The 21,664-nt window shown below is 43.7% G+C and overlaps 1 protein-coding gene across 1 annotated transcript in view; it reads right to left on the reverse strand.

Moving 5' to 3' along the window:
• SLC25A13 (solute carrier family 25 member 13) overlaps positions 1-21,664 on the reverse strand; it is a 237,518-nt gene that overhangs the window by 77,852 nt on the left and 138,002 nt on the right. The window contains exons 7-12 of the mRNA XM_069587464.1: positions 10,236-10,382; positions 7,746-7,884; positions 6,651-6,744; positions 6,360-6,444; positions 2,912-2,999; positions 2,284-2,442 (exon numbers count right to left, since the gene is read on the reverse strand). Of these exons, the coding sequence (XP_069443565.1) occupies positions 2,284-2,442; positions 2,912-2,999; positions 6,360-6,444; positions 6,651-6,744; positions 7,746-7,884; positions 10,236-10,382 (712 nt within the window). The remainder of the gene's footprint in view (positions 1-2,283; positions 2,443-2,911; positions 3,000-6,359; positions 6,445-6,650; positions 6,745-7,745; positions 7,885-10,235; positions 10,383-21,664) is intronic.

Below are 21,664 nucleotides of genomic sequence, written 5' to 3' on the forward strand. Positions count from 1 at the left end.
CTGCCTAGTAGGCGGACACAGCCCCCTTCCCTGAGGAGTTAAAACCAGTTCCTCCAGTCTCTCCGATGTAACTGAAACAGCATGAGGTTTAGGGGATGGCCCAGAGCAGCTCAGAACTCAGGTACACGTCAAGCTGTTTTGTCCATGGGGTCAAAAGGACAGGTCAAGGAAGGAATTCCAGGTGCCCCCAAGAATCAGGAGCCACCAGGTGTGGTCAAAGAGGAAAGAGAAGGGACTCAAAATCCAAACGAGCCAGGTCGTCACACTAGGGGCATGCACAGGACAGAAATTATTTTCTTACAATTCTAAGGCACCCTTGATCTTTAGCCCAATGCCAAGGGAAGCCCACAGACCAGTGTGGTCCAGCTTGAGGCTCAAAACTGTCCCCGCAGAAAACAACCCACGTGAACACGTAAGGTGGTCGCCTTTGCTTGAATCACTCAGTGCAGAGCAGGAACTGCGACATTAACCTTGTACTACTTGGGGGGACTTTTCATTTGCAAGGCTTGTTGTCACTAAGAGGGAGAAGTATTTCAGATGGAAGGCAGTGACCCTGTAGGGGTCATCATCAATCACCTGGGGTCAAAGACCTTCCCAATTGTGAGAAGAGGCAGGGGGTGAGGGAAAGAGAGCAGAGAAAGATCAAAAGGCCTTTGATGGAGGTTATCTACCTGCACCAACGAACCTGCAAAATGGAGCTTCTCTGGAGTTTGAAACCCCCTCATTTCTAAGGTGCAAGATTTTAAGAGGGATCTTTGTTGTTGATTTTTTTTTTTTTTTTAACTTGGGTGCTTAAGAAGAAGACTGAAGTCAGCAGATGGCAGAAGAGGCCTAGCGGCACAGGCTTACAAGGCTGCCAATTTCCGGGTCTGTCTCTGAAAGTATTAAATACCATTTTCTTCTTCAAGAGCAAGTACTGGTTGGGTAAGGGAGGGACCCCCTGCCCACCACCTTGCATCTGCCAAACAGCAACGTGGCTCAGCTGGAACTGTCTCACAACACTGGATTTTAGCTGAGGCAAATACCTTTACTTCTTTTCTCTTTAGGCAAAGCAATCACAGAGGGAAGGGCTGGGACGTTAAGTCCTGGCCTTTAGGCCACTGGTCTGGCAGTCAGTGTCTGTGGGATCCTTTGTGATGATCCTTTTGATCACATACTTCTTGCTACTTTTCTTGTTGCTTAAATGAGCCTTAGATGATGAAAGGAACAGCTGGATAGAGGAGTCCCTGGCTGCAGTGGCAGGTGAATCAACTCCCCTGGGTACAGAGTCTGAGGAAGGGAAGGGAAAGGGGCAGCTTTAACTCAGGAAAAGACAGTGAATGATAGTCCGGGGACTAAGACTCCGGGGTCCCAGCACAGGGGGTCCCCATCGGATCCCACATGCCAAAACTAAGACCAGGCGCAGCCAAGTGAATAAATAAATATTTGAGGTGGTGAGGTGGCACTTCCCAGGTGGCGCTAGTGGTAAAGAACCTGCCTGCTGAAGCAGGAGAAGAAAAAAATGCAGGTTTGATCCCTGAGTTGGGAAGCTCCCATGGAGAAGGGCATGACAGCCCATTCCAGTGTTCTTGTTTGGAGAACCCCACAGACAGGTGAGCCTGGTAGGCTACAGTCCACGGGGTCACAAAGAGTAGGACACATGACTGGAGTGACTGAACACATACACGCTGCAAGCCCAGTGGTTAAGAGCCCACCTTCCAATGGAGGGGATGCAGGTTCGATCCCTGGTCAGGGAACTAAGATCCCACATGCTTCAGGGCAACTAAGCCTGAATGCTTCAACTAGAGAGCCTACATTCTATAATGAAAAATTTTTAATTTCAAAATTAAAAAAAATAAAAAAGACAGTGAAAGAAGGAGGGCTGCACTGAACCCCTGGTTAGAGGCTTGATGGATGATTTTGTGGAATATTCAAGGAGAATCATTGTCCCAAGTAAGTTTTGTCCTATCCTCCAGCTGCTCTTCCCTGTTAACTGGTGAGCAGAGTTATTTCAAGAACACAAACACTGAGTCTTTTAAAAACTTACTGGACATGTTTATAAAAATAATTATTTTTAAGAAACGAAACATACTGCAGAGCAATATAAATGGCTTTCAGATTATGGGCTGTTTTGATTCGCCATGCCCTAGAGCCTCCAGCCTACACCCATCAGCATGGATAATTGAGAATCTGCTGTATTTCCATTTTAACACAGTCTCTCTAATACATTTCAGGCATTCAGATGGAAAAACCAAACCTCCGACTACTATTTCACCTTTCATGAATTTAGCACATGGCACTAACCTCTGTACAGTCCAAAGAAGCCTTCATAGCGCAGCACTTTCTTAAAACAGTCAAAGCTGTTTTTATACATAAGTTCTCCTACAAAAGAGCCGGTCGATCGTTGGTTCTGCATTCGAGTTTTTACCAGATCGATAGGATACACCGCAGTGGCTCCGACAGCTACAATCAAATAATACCAATAATTCAGAAGAAATTAAGGTCACAGGAAAGAAGGGGGTGGTTAAAGTCAAAGATAAGATTGATGAAATAAAGAAATTGTGCACACGTAAATTTTAAAATGAACTTTCTAAACAACAGTGGCTTTCACTCAAGGGTCTCCTGATACAAGGATACCACTGAGTTCAAATTTTAAAAAGCAGATCACTACAGCCTAGCCTCATTACTAACCAATATCTAGAAGCCCACCTGCAGACAGATGTGAGAAAAAAGTTACTTCTAAGTCCCTGATCAAATGCAGGTACGAAGGAAAATTTCCCTTTGCTGTTATCCCATCACATAGATACAGATTTGGTAACTAGCTTGGGAAAAGACCAGAGAAGGTTGTTTCCTTCGATATTTCAAAGTGGAAAAAATCAGAGGAAAAACAGGAATAATAACAATGAACAATCTGCCCTCATCCATGACTCACCTCCAGCAATAGAACCGAGACCAAACCTGTAGGCTGACTCTGCAATCTGCAAGAGAACTGGCCGAGATGAATCAACTGATGCCTTCTTCTTTGCGTGCACAGGAATTGCAGAGTGGGAAGACAGGAGACGGAAAGGAAATCGAAACAAAAATGAGCACGCTATTTTACTTTTAAATTACAACTGCGTTCTTAAACTCATGATACAGCTAAAATGTCAAAAAGGAAGAAGGTATGGTTAGATTTTTGTAAATTCTTGTTAATAAAAAGCAATTATTGCCGTCAATTTTTAAAATCAAGTTTCAGTATAATGAAAGACACTACTGTGTCCCCCAAAATGTTATGAATATGAACTCATCTTCAAATGTTCAATTCTCATTAGTGATCAAAGAGATATAAATTGAAAACCACTAATGAGACATCATTCTTCAACAAATTGTCAAACTGGTAGGTTTGGGGAGTTTTGTCTGTTTTTAATGGCAATGCCCAACCTGGCAGAAGATGACAAAAAACAGGGCTTCTCAAATCTGCCATTTAATCAAGTATAAACTGAAGGGAAATTTGGCAATACACACTGAACACTTAAAATGTACAAATGCTTAAATTGACCCTGCAATTCTACTTCTAAAAAGTTAGGCTAGAAAATAATCATCTAGATAAACAAGGATCAAGCTACAATAATAATAAAAAGCAGTACTGTTTTAAAAAAAAAAAGCAGTACCATTTTAAGAGCAAAACCTCTGAGAATACCCAAAGGTCCAATAACGGAGGACTGGTTAAAAATAATGCTATAGCTCTAAAACAAAATTGCATGTCATTAAAAAACAATACTGTGAAAAATATTTCATGTTCAGAAAAAGTGTACATACAGTATTATAAAGAAAAAACAGGCTAAAAAAACAATATGGTGTGTAGACAGGTATTTATTATCTATTTCTCTCTACCTTTTAAACTGTTTGGAATGTTTCATGATTATCTTTTTAAAACCAGTGTTGAAGACTGTGTGTGAATATGCTGTGCTTTTCATTAAAATTATTTTGGTATGTATATGCATATAAAAATAACACAGGTGTTTTGGCTATCACATCACCCAGAGACACTCAGCTGTTTATAGTGGCTGCAACTAAGCGGTTATATTACAGGTGATCTGATATTTTCTCTTTTTTGTCCATCTCTTCTAAATTCACACTTCAGGCCAGTCAGTTGTTGTATTATTATCAGTGTTCTTTTGACCTACTATTCTTACGGTGTTTTTGATGTCAGAACATTTCAGAGTATTTTACTCCTCTGTCTACATAAATAAAACAGTAATTTTATGTCACACAGAGCTGTCACACGAGGGTGGCATATAGTTAGTGCTTAATAAATACCTGTTGAGTGAATAAATACATTCAATAAAATTTGTTTTTTCATAAGCCATGATAATTAAGATTGGTGAACAATGAAAATAATTACCCACCCCAACTACCAACCCACTGAATTTTAGTTGCTGTCAGTGGAGCAATTCTAATACAATGAGATAATTTGGAATCTCCTTCAAAGTGAACTGAAAATAGCTTTATGCAGAAATACGCATTTTTAAGAAAGTAAAACATTTCTTCTGCAAATTCCATGGGGTGCTTCCAAGGGTACCCCCGTATAGACGGATGGCCTCCATCTATATCTATTATGCATAGTAACTTCATTTTGACAGCTGCATCGGTAAGAAAGGCACTGCTTTATGTACACAGATATAAACTGGCAATATGAAAAAAGGTTCTGGCATCAAAACAATGAGTGAAAATACTTTGAAAACAATGGGTTGATACCTACCACTATCACTAATTCATCTAAAGACAAACAAAACCCCAGACTTTCAGATAACTTTTCTGAAGCTAGAAGTGGGGCATCCTCACAAAACGAATACTAGAAAAGATTCCTCTTCCCACACTCCTCTCTCGAGGAGAAGAGTTAGCTCCCTAGCCTGGCCAGGCGGGTGACCTCTGTTGCTTGAGTCTGCCAATGTTGTCAGGCCCACCAGGGTTCACATAAGTAAAGAATATTCCAGGCAAGGCCCCAGTGAATTGCTCTGAACCTCCAAGCAGCAGCCAATCATTTCCTGCTGTAAACCTCATCAATCTCATCCAACCCTTTCATGGACAGGATCAGTAAGCACCCACCATCAGAAACTTGCTAAAGCTGCAGAGGGCATAGAGGAGAAATTGTGGGGTACCACTGCCACAGGAGAACAGGGGGAATCTTTTTTTTTTAACTCTCTTTTTCTTAATCCCCCAATTTCTACAGGAGTTAGTAGCACAAAGGCAAAGAGATAATCATCTGGTAAGTGGTGTTTAAAAATCATAGGGAGGGGAGAGTGGGGCTGTGTCCCCCTCTCCATGTGATTCCACACTCCTCCCTCTTGCACTCGGGGAAATCGGCTTCCTCTTTTAACAGCGACCAGCTGGTTTTCCAGAGGTGCCTAGCGAGGGTTTGCTGCGTGCACGCCTACCACGCTGCACACAGAACCCGCCGCTGCCATCGGGTGGGAAAGAGCTGAAAGGAGGGCGTCCTGGCTCCAGGCCTGCCCGTCCTAAAAATGCAGCCCGCATCAACCCATTGTGGTCAAACTGGCGTCTCAGTACAGACCCGGAGCTCCCAGCCAAAAACTGTTAAGTCTCACAGGATTCGGAGATGGCTTTGCCTTAAAGGAGGTATTTTTCTGAAACGACGACGCTCGTCTGTGAGGGGATTTATTTTACAAACATCGTGGAAGCACAACAGACGCTCTGAAGGCTTTTATTCTCTAATCCCGATCTATAGAAAGTCGAGCAAGAGTTAAGCGTAAGGAGGTCCCAAGTCTTAGGTTTCTGACTCCCACAACTTCAAGAGATTGGTTTCTGTTAACCATAAAATAAAATTTAGCATTCCTCAAATTGTTTCCACATAACTTATGAATCCTTTCACAAAGAAAATAGGTCTAAAAGCCTTCAAACTATGACTCCAGACTAAACAAAATTATCTCATTTTGATATTCAGAAAAACGGCAGGCATGGCAGTCAGGCGGTGCCCTGCCGGAGCGCCTCTCTGCGAGGCAGAGCCAGCCCTCATGTCTCGACATGATGCTGGGACGTGACACCCAAAGGGGGCTGTGGCCCAGCTCTGCCAGCATGAGGCTGAGGGAAGCAGGAAAGATAAAGATCTTCCTCCTCTTTGGGGAGGGTGAGGCTTCCCATGCAGCTAAGAAGTCATCCCATCTTCTGCAGAAGAGAGCAAATGCCAGTTATCTGTTACTTAGAACATTTCTAAGTAAGTACTCTTTCCAGCCTTCTGAAATGGCCTGGTTTTCTTTTTTGGTGCAAAACAGAGAAATAGTAGGTCAGGAACCAGTGCCGAAAGGGCAAGCACAAGTGAAAAGGGGCTGTGGGGCCTTATCAAGGCAACACCGGGAAGCATCTGTGACCCTTCTGCCCACCTGCCTCTGGGCTTCAGCCAGGTTGAAGGGCAGAGTCCCCTCCTCCAGAGGAGCAATCCGTTCAATGTCGGCCAAGGTCATGCGTCTAGAACGAAAAGCAAACGTAAGCAACAGCAAAACACAAATTAAAATTTAAGGTATGGAATTTTAAAATGCTCCTTTTCTTGTTTCCCACATTTCAGAGTCACCTTTAATTTGGTTTCTTTTTCTCCAGGCTTGCTGCCCTCCCCCTACTCCCACCTCCCAACCTCCCTTTATTAAGCTAATTAAAAGAAAAAAAGGCCAACTTACCCCCGTGGCTCATACAAATCTGCTAACTGAAACAAGATGTCAACTTCCATGGGTGTAACCTGACCAAATTTCTGAGCTGCCAGAACAAACTCCTCTGTATGGAAAAAGAGTTAAAAGGGAAAGATTCAAGAAGGAATAGCCACTAAACGCAGCATTAACTCAAGGCACTGGAATGAGCGAACATCACCAAACTTTATTATTAACAGTCACAGAATTCAAGTCAATCCAAATAGGGTAGGAATTTTTGCAGTTCTTTCATTCGTCTGGAAAGAGTGTGCAGAATGCTTGCTCTAATAGTGACTTTAAAAGGTTGGTGTCACCTGGAGGCTTTGAATAAATGACACAGGGAGCCATTCAAATTGTGAGTCAAGGAGAACCAGGAAGGAGATAGGAAATTCCATACACATAGGTCCCAGGATATCATATTAATGAAGCTGTGGAATTCCAAAGGGAACTCTCGTTTGTTAGTTTTTTTTAAATCCCATTAAAATGCTGATATCTTGATCAAAGATTGTCGATCAACACACACTGTCAGCAGTATAAGTTTTAAGAATTCCTTGTGTACTTTCGAGGGTCATTCTAGAGGATGTCAGTTTAGTTTAGGTTTTATTAAGATTTGAAAATATTTCAGAAACTTTGGGGGCTTCCCAGATGGCACTAGTGATCAAGAACTCGCTTATCAATGCAGGCAGACTTAGGAGACATGGGTTTGATCCCTGGGTAGGAAGGATCCCCTGGAGGAGGAAACAGCAACCCACCCCGGTACTGCTGCCTGGAGAATCCCATGGACAGAGGAGCCTGGTGGGCTACGACCCACAGCATTAGAGAGTGGGACATGACTGATGAGACGTAGCGCACACGCAAGACACTTTACATGGTTCCCTCATTCAAAGAAAGCCTTGGATTTATTTACAATGTGCTGAAGATTGTTTCATTTGTTTCAAAGAGTGGAGAACACACAAGTACCAAATGGTCAATCAGATAGAAAACTAGGGATAGAAAACTCTGTAACATCAACTTTCAGTTGTCTTCTTCCCTCTAATAATACTTCACCAAGATACCTGCCAGCAAGAATTCAGATTTAGTCACACTCACCCTTGGTCACCTCTACGTCTTTCCTGTTGCCAGCCAGAGTGCTGTAGATCTTTCTAATGAGTTCCATGTTGTTCAGGAGCGAGTTAAATCCATTAAAATAGGAGAAACTAACTTGATGGGATGTGGTACCTCCAGCAGCCTCAAGTAAGTTGAAAATAAGGGGGGGGGGGGGGAAGAAAAATAAACAAAGGATTTATAGAATGAAGAAGATTCAGAAGTACGTATATCAAATGCTAGTTTGGGAAGTAATCAAAAAAGCATGTATAGCAAAAAGTGGCCAGAAGTATTTTTCTTTCACATTAAAAGAAAAAAAAAAAAGCTATAAATGATTTTTAGAAGTAACTGCAACTAATCACGACCAGAACTTGTACTCTCCACACACAGGTCCTAGAAAACTAAATAAATACACATGTAGGATTATAACAACAGGACCAGTAGTAATTTACAGAGTTCAAATTTCCATTGGAAATGTTTTATAAGTTTGTTTATTTCATCTAATGAGCAATTCTTAAAAGCTTAGACATGCAAAACTGTATTATACACAGGCCCACATGTGTATACTTAAGCATTCAGAACTGTTATACCAACACAACATGCTGTGAAAAGTGGCTAATCTAACACTAATATCATGATTTGTCATGTTACTTCTAAGTAGTAATAAATAATCATTTAAGTACATACTTTGTATTGGTAGGATTTCCAGCAAACAAGCACATTATGATAAAATTATGAGATGTCATATGCTTTGATGGGGGTTAAGACTGGCCAGGACTCTTGATAATCAGAATTTGTAAGAAACCATATTTCTTCACGGGATAAGGGAAACAGACAGCACGTCCATTATAAATGGAACTTCAGTTTGGGGTTTCAAATTCTATCCTTCCCTAACAAGGCAAAATATTTTTATTAGGAAAGCACTTCTTTATAAGGTAACAACCACATAAATCTTCACTTCGTAAACGTTTGAAATAGCTGACATGAGAGTTTAGATTGGGCTAGGGAAGGGACGGACCAAGAAAAGGAGCTAGCGTGCCAGAGTGGGAAGGCCTTATTAGAACACCGTTATCTTCAAAAAGAGGGACCCGTGAAAATGAAGAGGAAAAATGAAAAGCTACTCTGAGTTCTCACTTAAGGTAAGCATTATGGGAAACTCAGATGACGGTGAAACACTCCAAAAGTCCTCTCCCCAGGATTAACACAAGAAGAGTTACCACTGCACATGGGTCCCAAATCTAGGGGCTCATCACAATTATCTGAGAAGCTCTGGAAATTAGGTAAGAGGACTTCCCTGGTGGTCCAGGGTTAAGAATCTGCCTGCCAGTGCCGGCGTCACAGGTTCAGTCCCCAGTCCAGGCAGATCGCACGTGCCACAGGGCAACTAAGCCCAGGTGCCACAGCTACTGAGCTCAGGTGCCCGGAGCCTGTGCTCCACACGAGATGCCACCGCGACCAGGGAGCAGCCCGGCTCACAGCAACTGGAGAAAACGCATGCACAGCAATGAAGACCCAGCGCAGGCACAAATGAGCAACTAAATAAAGCTTAAAAAATTTAAAGGAAAAGAAATCTGGTCACCACTGTGGATGGTGGATCAGGAGGCCCAGGAAAGACCTCAGAATATGCACTTTTAACAGCAATCCGTGATGATTCTTAAGCTCCGTGATCAAGGCTTGGGAATCACCACCATGGAATGTTCCAGGACACCCTCAGGGCCCATGAGAAGCTCAACAGAGGACAGCAGAGACCTGCCCGCCACATGGGCCGCTGTTGCCTCAACACACGGGGCACGAGTGACTGAACCCAAGGCTTAGAGTTGCTCTTCTGCCGACTCCTCAAATATATCTATGCACACTTTTTTTTTTTTAAACACCTTTTCTTGGAGAACTTGTAAAAGTGAAGACAAGCATTTGACATATCTCAAAATATAAAGCAAACCAATATGCAATTATATAGCTGTTTTTCCTTTTTTTTTTAAAAAAAAAAGCCTAGTTAATACATTTCTTTAAGATATTTCATACTATCCAGCTAACAAATTAAGACACCCACTAACACTGACAAAGCACTTCCTGTAACTTTGGTAATGGATACAATACCATTGAGCAAAGAAGAAACCGTCAGTGCTTAAACAGAAGAACACTCTACATAATTTATAAGACTTGTTCTTACAATTCCTTATCTCCTGAGCTTATGCCAGATAGAATAAATTATTTCATTAGGGCAAATTATAACTTGGAGGGGGGGGAGACATAAACTGGGAGATTGGAATTGATACAGACACACGACTATACATAAAAGAGATAATAACGACCTACTGCACAGCATAGGGAATGCTACTCAATATTCTATAATGACCTCTATGGGAACAGACTCTTACAAAGAGTTGATACACAAATATGTAGAGCTGATCACCTCGGCTGTATACCTGAAATGAGGACAACATTGTAAATTAAAGTATACTCCACCAAAAATTAAAAAGCACCGCCCCTACTTACTGCCACTAAACATTCTTCCACAAAAGGCGTCAGGACGTGAGGGCGAATGGTGACCATGATGTCCTGGAAGTCGATGGCTGTGACTTTCCCAGTCCTGGCACTGTCCCTCTGAACAAAGGCTTGCTTTGCATGTTCCAGCTGTATCTCCTGCAAATAAAGAAGGTGAATGTACACGTCTGGCTGCATTCCTTTGCTGTTCACCTGAAACTATCATAATACTGGCTTCCCTGGTGGCTCAGACGGTAAAGAATCCACCTGCAGTGCAGAAGTCCAGGGTTCGATCCCTGGGTCAGGAAGATCCCCTGGAGGAGGAAAGAGCAACCCACTCCAGTATTCCTGCCTGGAGAATTCCATGGATGGGCTACATCCAGTCCACGAGGTTGCGACAGGGCAACTAACACACACACCACAACACTGCTAATTAGCTATAACCCGATACACACTAAAAAGCTTAAAGTTTGGAAGAAAAAAAAAAGGTGAAATTATTTGTATTTCTCAGTTACTATAAATGACATGTATGGATGTGAGAGTTGGACTGTGAAGAAAGCTGAGCACCAAAGAATTGATGCTTTTGAACTGTGGTGTTGGAGAAGACTCTTGAGAGTCCCTTGGACTGCAAGGAGATCCAACCAGTCCATTCTGAAGGAGATCAGTCCTGGGTGTTCTTTGGAAGGAAAGATGCTAAAGCTGAAACTCCAGTACTTTGGGCATCTCATGCGAAGAGTTGACTCATTGGAAAAGACTCTGATGCTGGGAAGGATTGGGGGCAGGAGGAGAAGGGGACGACCGAGGATGAGATGGCTGGATGGCATCACCGACTCGATGGACATGAGTTTGGGTAAACTCCAGGAGCTGGTGATGGATAGGGAGGCCTGCTGCTGCTGCTGCTGCTAAGTCGCTTCAGTTGTGTCCGACTCTGTGCGACCCCATAGACGGCAGCCCACTAGGCTCCTCTGTCCCTGGGATTCTCCAGGCAAGAATACTGGAGTGGGTTGCCTTTTCCTTCTCCAATGCATGAAAGTGAAAGGTGAAAGTGAAGTCGTCCAGTCGTGCCCAACTCTTAGCGACCCCGTGGACTGCACCCTATCAGGCTCCTCCGTCCATGGGATTTTCCAGGCAAGACTACTGGAGTGGGTTGCCATTGGCATGCTGCAATTCATGGGGTCGCAAAGAGTTGGACACAACTGAGCGACTGAACTGAACTGATAAATGACTATTCAATTTCAAATCAGGGTGAAGAAACAGATATTATATCTTGAATTACCGAGCCCCACACTTGTTCAATAGCACCCCCAAGTTATTGTCTCCTTCCAAAGAGGAAACTTTGCTCAGACTGGTGAATATGTCTTGAGAAAGTACATCCCCCCCCCTTAAATCTCTTACCCAAAGAAACCAAATCACTTCTGTTCGAGTCCAAAGACACGAGGGAAATAAAAACTAGAATGAGGCTTGCTAGGCTCAAAGAGGGCTTCCTTGGTGGCTCAGATGGTAAAGAATCTGCCTGCAATGCACGAGACCTGGGTTCGGTTCCTAGATTGGGAAGATCCCCTGGAGGAGGCCAGGGCCAACCCACTGTAGTACTCTTGCCTGGAGAATCCCCATGGACAGAGGGGCCTGGAGGGCTACAGTCCATGGGCTCACAAAGAGTTGAACACGACTGAGCAACTAAGCACAGAACAGCACACACACAATGATCCGGCCAAACCCTGCTTGGGTGATGCAAATGATCAAAGGAAAACCAGCTAAAAGGATGTTAACCTCTCTCCAAAGAAGAGAGAAAAATTCTTAATGGTAACTTGGTTCACAAACACGGGATGTAGCAACAGATTGAAAAGGGTGGTTCTGCTCCAGAAGGTGCTATTCCTCTACGTTACTGGTGCCTGGGCGTGGGTGAAGCCTTCGTTACATGGGCTTTTCTGAGCATTCCTCTCCTCTCTCCACCAGATACTGCAGCCCCTTTCCAAGGCCATGGCAATCAAGAATGTCTTCAGGGAGGGCCTTACGTCCTAATTGAGGACCAATGCCCTAAAATTAGGAATTGGATGGTATGTGGGTCAGAGATGGCCAAACTGTGGCAGTGTCGCTGGGACGTATCTTTTAATTCGTATGATCTATGGATGAAGAGCCCAATCTTAAGATCTCTTTTGATATTTCTGGAGATAAGTGTGCACACACAATAAAACACAGCCTCCCATCAGAACCCAGCGTGTGCCACGTAGGAGGTGTATTCATTCTGTGAGACTCTTCCTCACAACACTCTGCCCATTTCCCAAACGGGCCCTTGGAGTGAGATCTCATCTCGATGAAATGAAAAGGCATCATGGATGAGGGTTTTGAGGACCTTAAACTGTTTCAAGTTTAATAAGCTTTGTTAGATGATATTGAGGAGTTAATAAATACTGAAAATGATAGAAGCTGGAGTGAGAACATGGCAGGTCATGATTCCCTTACCTTTACTTCTGTGCAGTTTGAAAGTGTCTACAATAAAACCTTTTTAAAGACAAAACAACAATAAGAACCAGAGTTCTAATTCTATGGAAAAGCCTCTTTTCAGTTATACCATCTGCCAGTGCTGGCCAGGCCCATCCCTGCTGGAACTCTTGCCTGGGACCTAACCTTCCTAGTGCCTCTTCCACTCACTCCTTAAATGGGAGGCACCAATCAGCCCTCTGTCCTTGGGTCCTGAATCAACTCTCCTCTGCAAAGAACTCCCCTCCCTAGGTCTTCTTTTAAGACCGCTCACGGGTCTGGATTCCCAGATCCAAGTCTCTCACTCCCATCTTCTGCACCAGAATTCCTGACAGCTTACAGAATCTCCCCATGGGGGATCTTGTAAAGGCCATAAAATTCCACGTCACTCCACATGCTGTTGGGTGCCCCCCACCTAGCCCTCAAATGTGGTCTCTCTCCTGTGTTCCAAACTTCATTATTAGCATCTTGTTTTCCTGGTCATCTACCCTGGAAACCAGTCATTTTCAATTCTCCAAGCTTCTTTCCCTCAGAGTAAACCAGTTACTAAATTAAGTCACTTAGACGTTTGAAAGTTCACTCCAATGCATCTTTTCCTTTTCATTCCTGACACCACGCATTCAAGTCCTCCTCAGAACACGGCTCAATGGCCACCGTGAGCCCAACTTTCAGTCTAGCATGCTCTCTGATCTCTGCATGCCCCTTGCACACATCATCAGCTGCCTTTAAGCATCTCAAACCCGACTCCCACCACCCTTGCCCTAACCCGTCCATCATAAAGATCTGTCTCCAAAGCAAGACTCTTGAGACACTACAAGGCGTTACTCTCAGCCTGGTCTCCAGTACCCAGGCCCAGCCCAGCCAGACCTTCCACACACCCAGGACTTTGTCCATCCTCTTTCCTCCGCCTGGTGCAGACAGCAGCCTTCTTCTCCAGCTCCCGAAATCCTCCAACTTGCTGGCTCAAATGCCACCACTTGGGTAACTATAACCAGGCCTCCTAACTGAAAAAACTGATCTGATCACGTGGTCTCCTGAGTGGCCCTCAATTATAAGACTTTGTCTTATTCCATCCTACATTATAATCAGTTGTTTGCAATGCTGTCTTTCCCCCACCTTCCTGTGCCCTGCTCATCCTCCTTCGCGGCATGGGCAGAATGCTTTAGATATAGTAGGCACTCAATAAACCACAGACGTATCATCAGTGATATGAAATTGTATAAAACCAATTGAGTGAAGAAATTACAATGTATTGAACAAAAAGGGGTCCTCTGTACAAGTGTCTCCAATTTATGAGGAAGGCTGGAACCAACTGTTAAACACCCTGTAGTGAAAAATGACCACAGTATGTATTCAATTGGAAGTAAATGAACAGAGTCTTTGAATTGCCAGACCCACTGCTAAAACTATCGTAAGCCAAGATTGCTCTCGACCATACCAGAACGTGTGTTCAGTTATTTACCACTTTCCCTACTTTATAACTAAAGTAGTCTTGGGGATCCTCAGATCATTATACCCCAAACAGTATCACTTTCCCTGGCCATTTCCCCTCCTCAGAGAGCAGGAAGCCACCACACTGAGACCGACCTGTCTGAAATGTTGCGCTGGGAAGCGGACACCCACCTGGGGGCTGATGCTCCCATTACAGGATGGGGTGCACTGGTAACGCGGATGAACACCGTCACCATGCACTTTGGTACTCGATTAATTGTAAGCGGCAGGGACCCCGCAATCACTGGGGAAGAAAGCACTTTCAGCCCTAACGAAGAACTTGAGAATGCATTTCCAACAGTTCTTAGGAGACTGGGAACACTATAAATTCCATGAAAAACGTGAAGGCAGATCATGCAGTTCTCTATTAATAGCAGGAAATAGTAAAAACGTTGAGCTATGTGTTTCCCTAAACTTAAAAGTAGCTTCTGAAGATGGGGCCCGCCTTCTGAAGAACACCTGTTTGTGTCATGACTGTTTCTTGCTCTAGGTAAGGAAATGAAAACTATTACCTCAAACAATAAAACAGAGGCAGTAACAGCATTTCATAAGCATGCATCACCCGCCAGACTGTTCTAAAGTACTCTGCAGTACCACTCATTTAATGTTCACAGCAACCCTACGATTTAGGAACCACTATTAACCTTACTGCAGCAGATGAGGAAACAGAGGTCTCACTGACAGGAGGCAGCAAAGCTGGCCTTTAAGCCCAGGCGGCCCCACTGCCCTGACCTTGCTCCTCACACCACACTAGACTGCATGGGAGCCTGGATGGCGCTGCTCTCAGGAACTGGATTACAAAATACTCGTGACACTTAGGAGAGGATGAGCTTTCAATTTGCTTTTAAATTATTCTCAGGCTCTAGATTTTTCTGTTGCCAACTTTCATGAGAAAACAAGATAATTTCCGAAAGCTTTTCATTAAGGCAAAAATGCTCGCAATTGCCACAACTGTCTTCCTAACAACAGCAGAGAACCTGGAAGAGAGAAACCACATCTACAAGGCCTTCTCCCGGCCGTGCACACAAGCAGAAGACTGAGGAGGACAAAGATCAGTAAGGAGGCCTGGGGGAGCAAAGAGAGGGCCTCTATAAATACTGAATTCAAGAATGAATGACTTTTGAAACAAAGCCAGGCTCGCTACTTTTGGCAGAGGAACTTCTAAGTTCTCCTCTGACACCTCTACAGCTGATTAAGGAAAATGTAGTCCTATTCTGTGAGGGCTGGACATATCTGAATCCAGAAGGGTAAGGCTGGGACGGAAAGCTTTTGGGATGCATGGTGTGCAAAGCATGGGTAGCTACTGGTCATTTCCAAATGAAAGGGGCCAGAAGGATTAACTCGTCCTGTGTGTGGGAGAGGGGAGAACAATGGGAGAAGCAATAGTTACATTCAAATATTTAACAGTCTAAAGGACTACCAGGTAAAAAGAAGCTAGACTGCCTCTCTGTTTTTTACGAAAGAAAATCAGTGGAGAGAAAATAGAGGGATCAGGTTTTGGCACAAAGCATAGAGGTATTTAGCCTACACAACTATTCAGCAATGAAATGGGCTACCTTGCAAAACAGCAGGTTCCCAGTCACTGGAAATATCTGTTCAACTACCGGCTGAGAAACACATGTCAAGGAATTTATTTTAATTTAGCTTTATTTCATACAGGGGGTTGTGGAAGCAAGATGTTATGATGATAAAAATCTTAAATCTGGGACCGGAATGGGCAGAGCTCAAGTCTCAGTTGTGGCGCTCCAAGTTGGCAGGGCTTAGGGAGTCGTGTTTGAATCTTAGAATGAAATACCCAGCAACACCATGCCGTACAGGGTGGTAAAAACTAGACGTCATGCGCAACAGGCACTTCATAAAAAGGAGCATTAATTTTGGTCAAAGTGAATGTATTTAAAAACCTCTCCAATCCTTTCCAATATAAGTACTTTGGAGTCTTTCAAAAAATCCCTAGTAAGGAACAGTGGTACTGCTAAATTATTCTGAACCAGCAAGAGGGACAGAGAGATGAAATCCAGTCAGGGCAGAGGGTGACAGAAACAGCTGAAGGCCTGAACACTTCCTCCAGGCTGGGGACTCTGTCAAGAACTCCAGAGATGGTATTTCATTCAAGTTTCACAATAATCCTGTAAAGTAATAACATCTTCATCTCCCAGAGGCACCTGAAGCTCATGGAGGTTAAGTTACTAGTCCAAAGTCACACAGTGAGGAGGAAGCCAGGCTTCGCTCTCTACATCAAGGTATTATCAGATTCCAAAACTGAGATTTTAACCACTAACTTACGCTGCCTTGGGCAAAACATTAAGTAAGGGGATCATAAGTGATGTGGACAGATAACTAGAAAAGAGATTTTTAAGGAAAGTTTGGGTGGTGATTCATATCTAAAAATGGAACAAGAGTTTCTAAACGAATTCTCACCTTGGAGAATAGGGGAATCTGCCACAAAAGAAAATGCTTCAGGGGAAAGAAATGAGGTTGTTGACCATGAGGGAGAAACCTGGAGTGAGATGAGCTTAAGTTATACACAAAAGTTCAAGCAGAAACCAAAAAACGTCAGAGGTGCGTGTGGAAGTATAAATCTGGGAAATGCAGACAACAGAATTTTAGAAGAAAAATGCCCGCAAGAGACCATGAACGTGAACGTGAAGTCGCTCAGTCATGTCCGACTCTTCGCAACCCCATGGACTGTAGCCTACCAGGCTCCTCTGTCCATGTGATTTTCCAGGGAAGAGTACTGGAGTGGATTGCCATTTCTTCTCCAAGGGATCTTCCCAACCCAGGGGTCGAACCCGGGTCTCCCACATCGTAGACAGACGCTTTACCGTCTGAGCCACCAGGGAAGTCCCCAAGAGACCATGTTTACCATTATTCAGTGTAGGTTATACTGAATGTGTAGGGACAGTTGCATTTTCCTACTTCATCATCTCAATAGCCTTCTAAGGTGGGGCTGCCCATCACCTCCATTTTGTAGCTGGAAAAATAAAGGAAAGGGCAGCTGAGGGTCATATGACTCTAAGGGTGAGGCTGGATGTGCAGCGGGGTGGTCTGGCTCCAGAGCCATATTCTTAACCTTCACGGACTTCCTGTTCCTTTTAAGGGAAGGCCTGCCAAAAACCAGAAGGAAAAGAAAAAAAAAAGTTGTACCAATGGATGAGATCATCCTAGGATACACAGAAAGAGTGGGCAGGTGACAGAAACAGAACCGATACCTACAGGAGTACAGACGATAAATCTGAGGGGCCTGAGACCCTGTGGAAAACCCAGAGAGCCGGGGGGAAGATGGCTCTACGGAGAATGAGGGCTCTTATCAGTAACAGGCCACGGGGCGCTTCCTAAACGCTGCTGCTGGAGCCAGGAAGGACTGTGCAGAGAAAGGGGGCTCCTTCATCTAAGGCCAGGGCGCCGCACCAGCACACAGCTGGGCCGCGGCCTCTAAGGCGGTCCCACCCCTGCGCGTGAAAGGAGTCCCCCAGTTTCTTTACATTTCCAAGTGAACTATTTTCTGTCCCCTCTCTTCTGGGGCATAATGATTAATGGACTCGCCTTCTCCTCTAGCAGCTTCCAGCACCTTCAACACAACCATTCAGAATGCTATAGGAAGGGGGTTAAAAAATCAAACTCTTCAAAACTGCTAGCTGTACAGAAATACACATATATAGGGGTTCCACCACTTTCGGTTTAACATTCATGCTTCTTCTAAAAGTTCAGGCCTGTCATTTCCTTAATAATTTCCAATTTTCAATTGGGTATATTTTGAATGCAGAAATGTTCTCTACTTCTATTCAGACACATAAGTTTGTGCTTCAACCTCAACAATGTATCAGGAACCAAAGAAGGTGGGGGGGGGGGTGGTACAAAAAAAGACCCCTTTTCATTTTTTGTGTTTTGTACAGTTTTTTTTATTGTTTTTTTTTTAAATTAAAAATAAATATCTAAAACTTTAATAAAAACAGGGACTATCAACAAGGATTTGTATCAAATTTATACTTTTATAATTTAAAAAACTCCTTTTGAAAGTGGTGGTTTAAGAATTCTGAGGAAAATGCAGGTTAATTATTTATGAAAATGAGGAATAAAAAGGTGTAAAGAAGGTTTGCTTACAAAATATGGTATCCTATTTTGCTCTATTTCAAATAAATTGTATATTACATCAAGTATCAGGACCTGTACCATTTAATATGTTAAGTATCATTTTCATAATCCTGTGCTAACTTAGAGGAAGAAAATTTTAGTTAAAATAAAAATCCATATATTTTTAAACTGAATCAAAAAGAGAATCTGGCGCTGGAGCAGGCAGAGAAAGCAGTTGCTCCCATCGCAACATTTTTCTGTGCTGCCCACATTCAGCCTAAGCAGTCAGACTTCCAGAGCTTGGGGTGAAATTTTATCCCCATTTCACTGGTTGGGGGCTCTAATTTTAAAAGTTGTCTTAAAAAATTAAAATTAAAAAAGGGTCTTAAGAAGCAGTAATTATTTGGCATGTAGCATGTGGAACCGCCCACACAGCAACACCTTGGCGGCAACCAAATACAGAGCTTTTCCATCTCAATTTCCTGGCTCTCCTGATTCAACGTTAAACTTCACAGTAGGTAACAGCTGTATGGTGTGTTCATTTTCACCAGGATGTTACTGTAAAAGCTTGCACAACAGGCCACTGCACAGAACAGCAAGCTGACAAACACCATGGACACCACAGCACAATGAACTCTGATTTCCTGTGCCCAGAGAGCAGGAAGTGCAGAGTGAATGAGACGAGTCCCGCATGGAAATCTCCAAGTGACCAGGCTTTTCCCACACCTCTCATCACCCACTGCCAAACCGGCAGTGGCTGCTATTTGGACACAAAACATGATCTCATCTCTTAGAAAAGCTGAGAGCAAAACGACATGAGCGACACCTTTACCATTATTTCATCTCGGATCATCCAGGGGCGCTGTATTTATGAAGCAGGACCAAAGGCGTATGGCAGATCCCATCTGGTCCAACTTAAAATCAACATAAAGAGCACATGCGTGTTAAAAATGCAAATATAATCATGGTCTCTGGCTACTTAAGATCCATGGTCTAGATATTTTAATTAATACAGATGGCAAGCTGGGAGAGCCAGGGGAGGCACACACGGCTTGGGTTACTCAATCCCAAGCAAGGACTTGGGTAGCGGTTCACTAACTGGTTGAAACAATCGTGGCTTCAGCAAGTCCTACTTACAAAGCATTATTTTTTGTTAACACCTGAAATGCTCTTTCAGTTCCAAAGCTTGAGAACTTGATGTTGCCGAGATTGAAGGTTATGTTTCTTTTGTTTGGTGATGTTAAGAGTAGCAGCAGGGGGAACAATTTCTTGTTTTAACAAGATAGCCTATTGTGTTGAAAGTTTTGCCTTAAACTAGTATACACTGGGGCTTCCCTGGTGGCTCAGATAGTAAAGCATCTGTCTGCAATGCAGGAGAAGGAAATGGCAGCCCACTCCAGTATTCTTGCCTGGAGAATCCCATGGACGGTGGAGCCTGGTAGGCTACTGTCCACGGGGTCGCAGAGGCGGACACGACTGAGCGACTTCACTTATGTATACACTGACATACACAGTTGCAAACCTGTGATGAAAAACATCTGATTAGGAGCAGTGAAACCCTGGCCTCAAGAAGGATTTGGGAGCTGCCTACTTCCAGAACTCTGCTCTCTAGGACCAAAATGCCCATTTTACACAAAAGACTTGGGTTGATCTGTATGCCGTGCCGACCCATAAGCCAAAATACTGGTCAATTTGATTTAACAAAGAACCAAAATTGTTCAGTTGTGTTATTTGCATGAATATACTTTGGCATCTCACAAAGTTATCTTGGGGCTTACATGATCTGAAGACAAAAGCTTTGAGGAATATGAATGGCTGATCTGGGACACAAGACACAGCTCTGAACCCTAGGTTCTAGTCCTGGCTCCACCAACTATGATTCACCTCTCCTGGGGTCACCATTCTTCTGACAAAAGGAGGACCTGAATAAAGTTATGATAAAACACTCGTACCCTCATGATGAAGGCTTTCTGTTGGGTCAGGTAACTTCATGCCCAAACTCTATTTGATGAGACAACATTAGAATTATTAGCCCCACTCTCTCCCGAGTCAGCTATCCCATTTCTTGGCTAACGAATGGAATCCTGACACTAATATCTGGTCTCTCTACCAATTTAGAGCACTGCTAATTTCTGAATGAGTCCTCTTCCTACAGCAAGAGGAGGAAGGCCTCTAGAAACAAAGAAATGTCCTGTCTCCGTGAAATGAAGGAAAGAGAATTTTCTTGGAAATGCCCAGGTCTGTGGGGCCATCAGTAGGGCATCTATGAGATTCTAACTCCAAGGAACTGATGATGAGGTGGAAACAACTCAACCGCACACAAGTCACTGGAGATTATGTGCAAAGCGCTCCTAACAGCCCTTCATCCCCATGCTCTCCGTCCCTGCCCCCGCTGCCCCCAACCTCAGTAAATCACCACCGTCCGTCCACTTGCCCAAAGCCTAAAATACAGGAGAGAACTACAAGTTACGCATATGCATACCTGTCCACATCCTAACAAATCACCAAGCCTGGCCAGGTCCATCCCTTTAATTTTTCTTGAAACCCATCTTCTTCAGCTCGTCACTGTTCCCAGCTGTTACGCTGGAAAGTGGCCAGCTGGTCTCCCTCTCTCCATCACAGGACTCTCCACTTCATTTTCCACACAACAGCCAGAGTGATCCTTCTGAAACATCAACCTCATCATGTCTGCCTCTCTGAGCTCCCCATCAATCTTCGGATGAGACCTGAACACCAGATTCTGTGCTTTTAAATGGTCAGGGTTTGTCATCTAGATCAGCGTTTCTCAGTGTGTGGCCCTCAGACCAACTGGGACATCACAATTCAGGATGCTTGTCTGAAAGGCAACTTCTTAGGCCCTATCCAGACTTACTGAATCAAATTTTGTGGGGACAGATGGGCCCAGGGTACAGCCTTTTAAAATAATCACTTCAGAAAAAAATTCATATAAAATTTGAAAACACTGCTAGAGATTTAGGAAACTTAAAACCAACTTGTGTTCCACCTGTCTCATCTTGAACAAAATCGGAAAACTCCATGCTTCTATGTGCTCATCTTTCATACAGAAACAGTAGCCCCTCAACACCTAAAGTGACTGTAAAGACCAACAAAAGCCAAAGCACTTGCCAAGCTGGAAAATGCTATAGGAGAAGTAGTTAACAGGCAACAGCTTTCTAGTCAACAAGTATTTCACAGCAGGGAGCAATCCAAGATACTCGGAGACAGGAGCCATTAGAAACTCCTATGCGCAGATTATTTTTAAACTGTAATTCAGTTCAGTTCAGTTACTGACTCTGCGACCTCATGAAGCGCAGCACGCCAGGCCTCCCTGTCCATCACCAGCTGCCAGAGTCTACTCAAACTCATGTCCATTGAGTCAGTGATGCCATCCAGCCATC

This window comes from Ovis canadensis, chromosome 4, assembly GCF_042477335.2.
Source record: "Ovis canadensis isolate MfBH-ARS-UI-01 breed Bighorn chromosome 4, ARS-UI_OviCan_v2, whole genome shotgun sequence".
Taxonomy (NCBI): domain Eukaryota; kingdom Metazoa; phylum Chordata; class Mammalia; order Artiodactyla; family Bovidae; genus Ovis; species Ovis canadensis.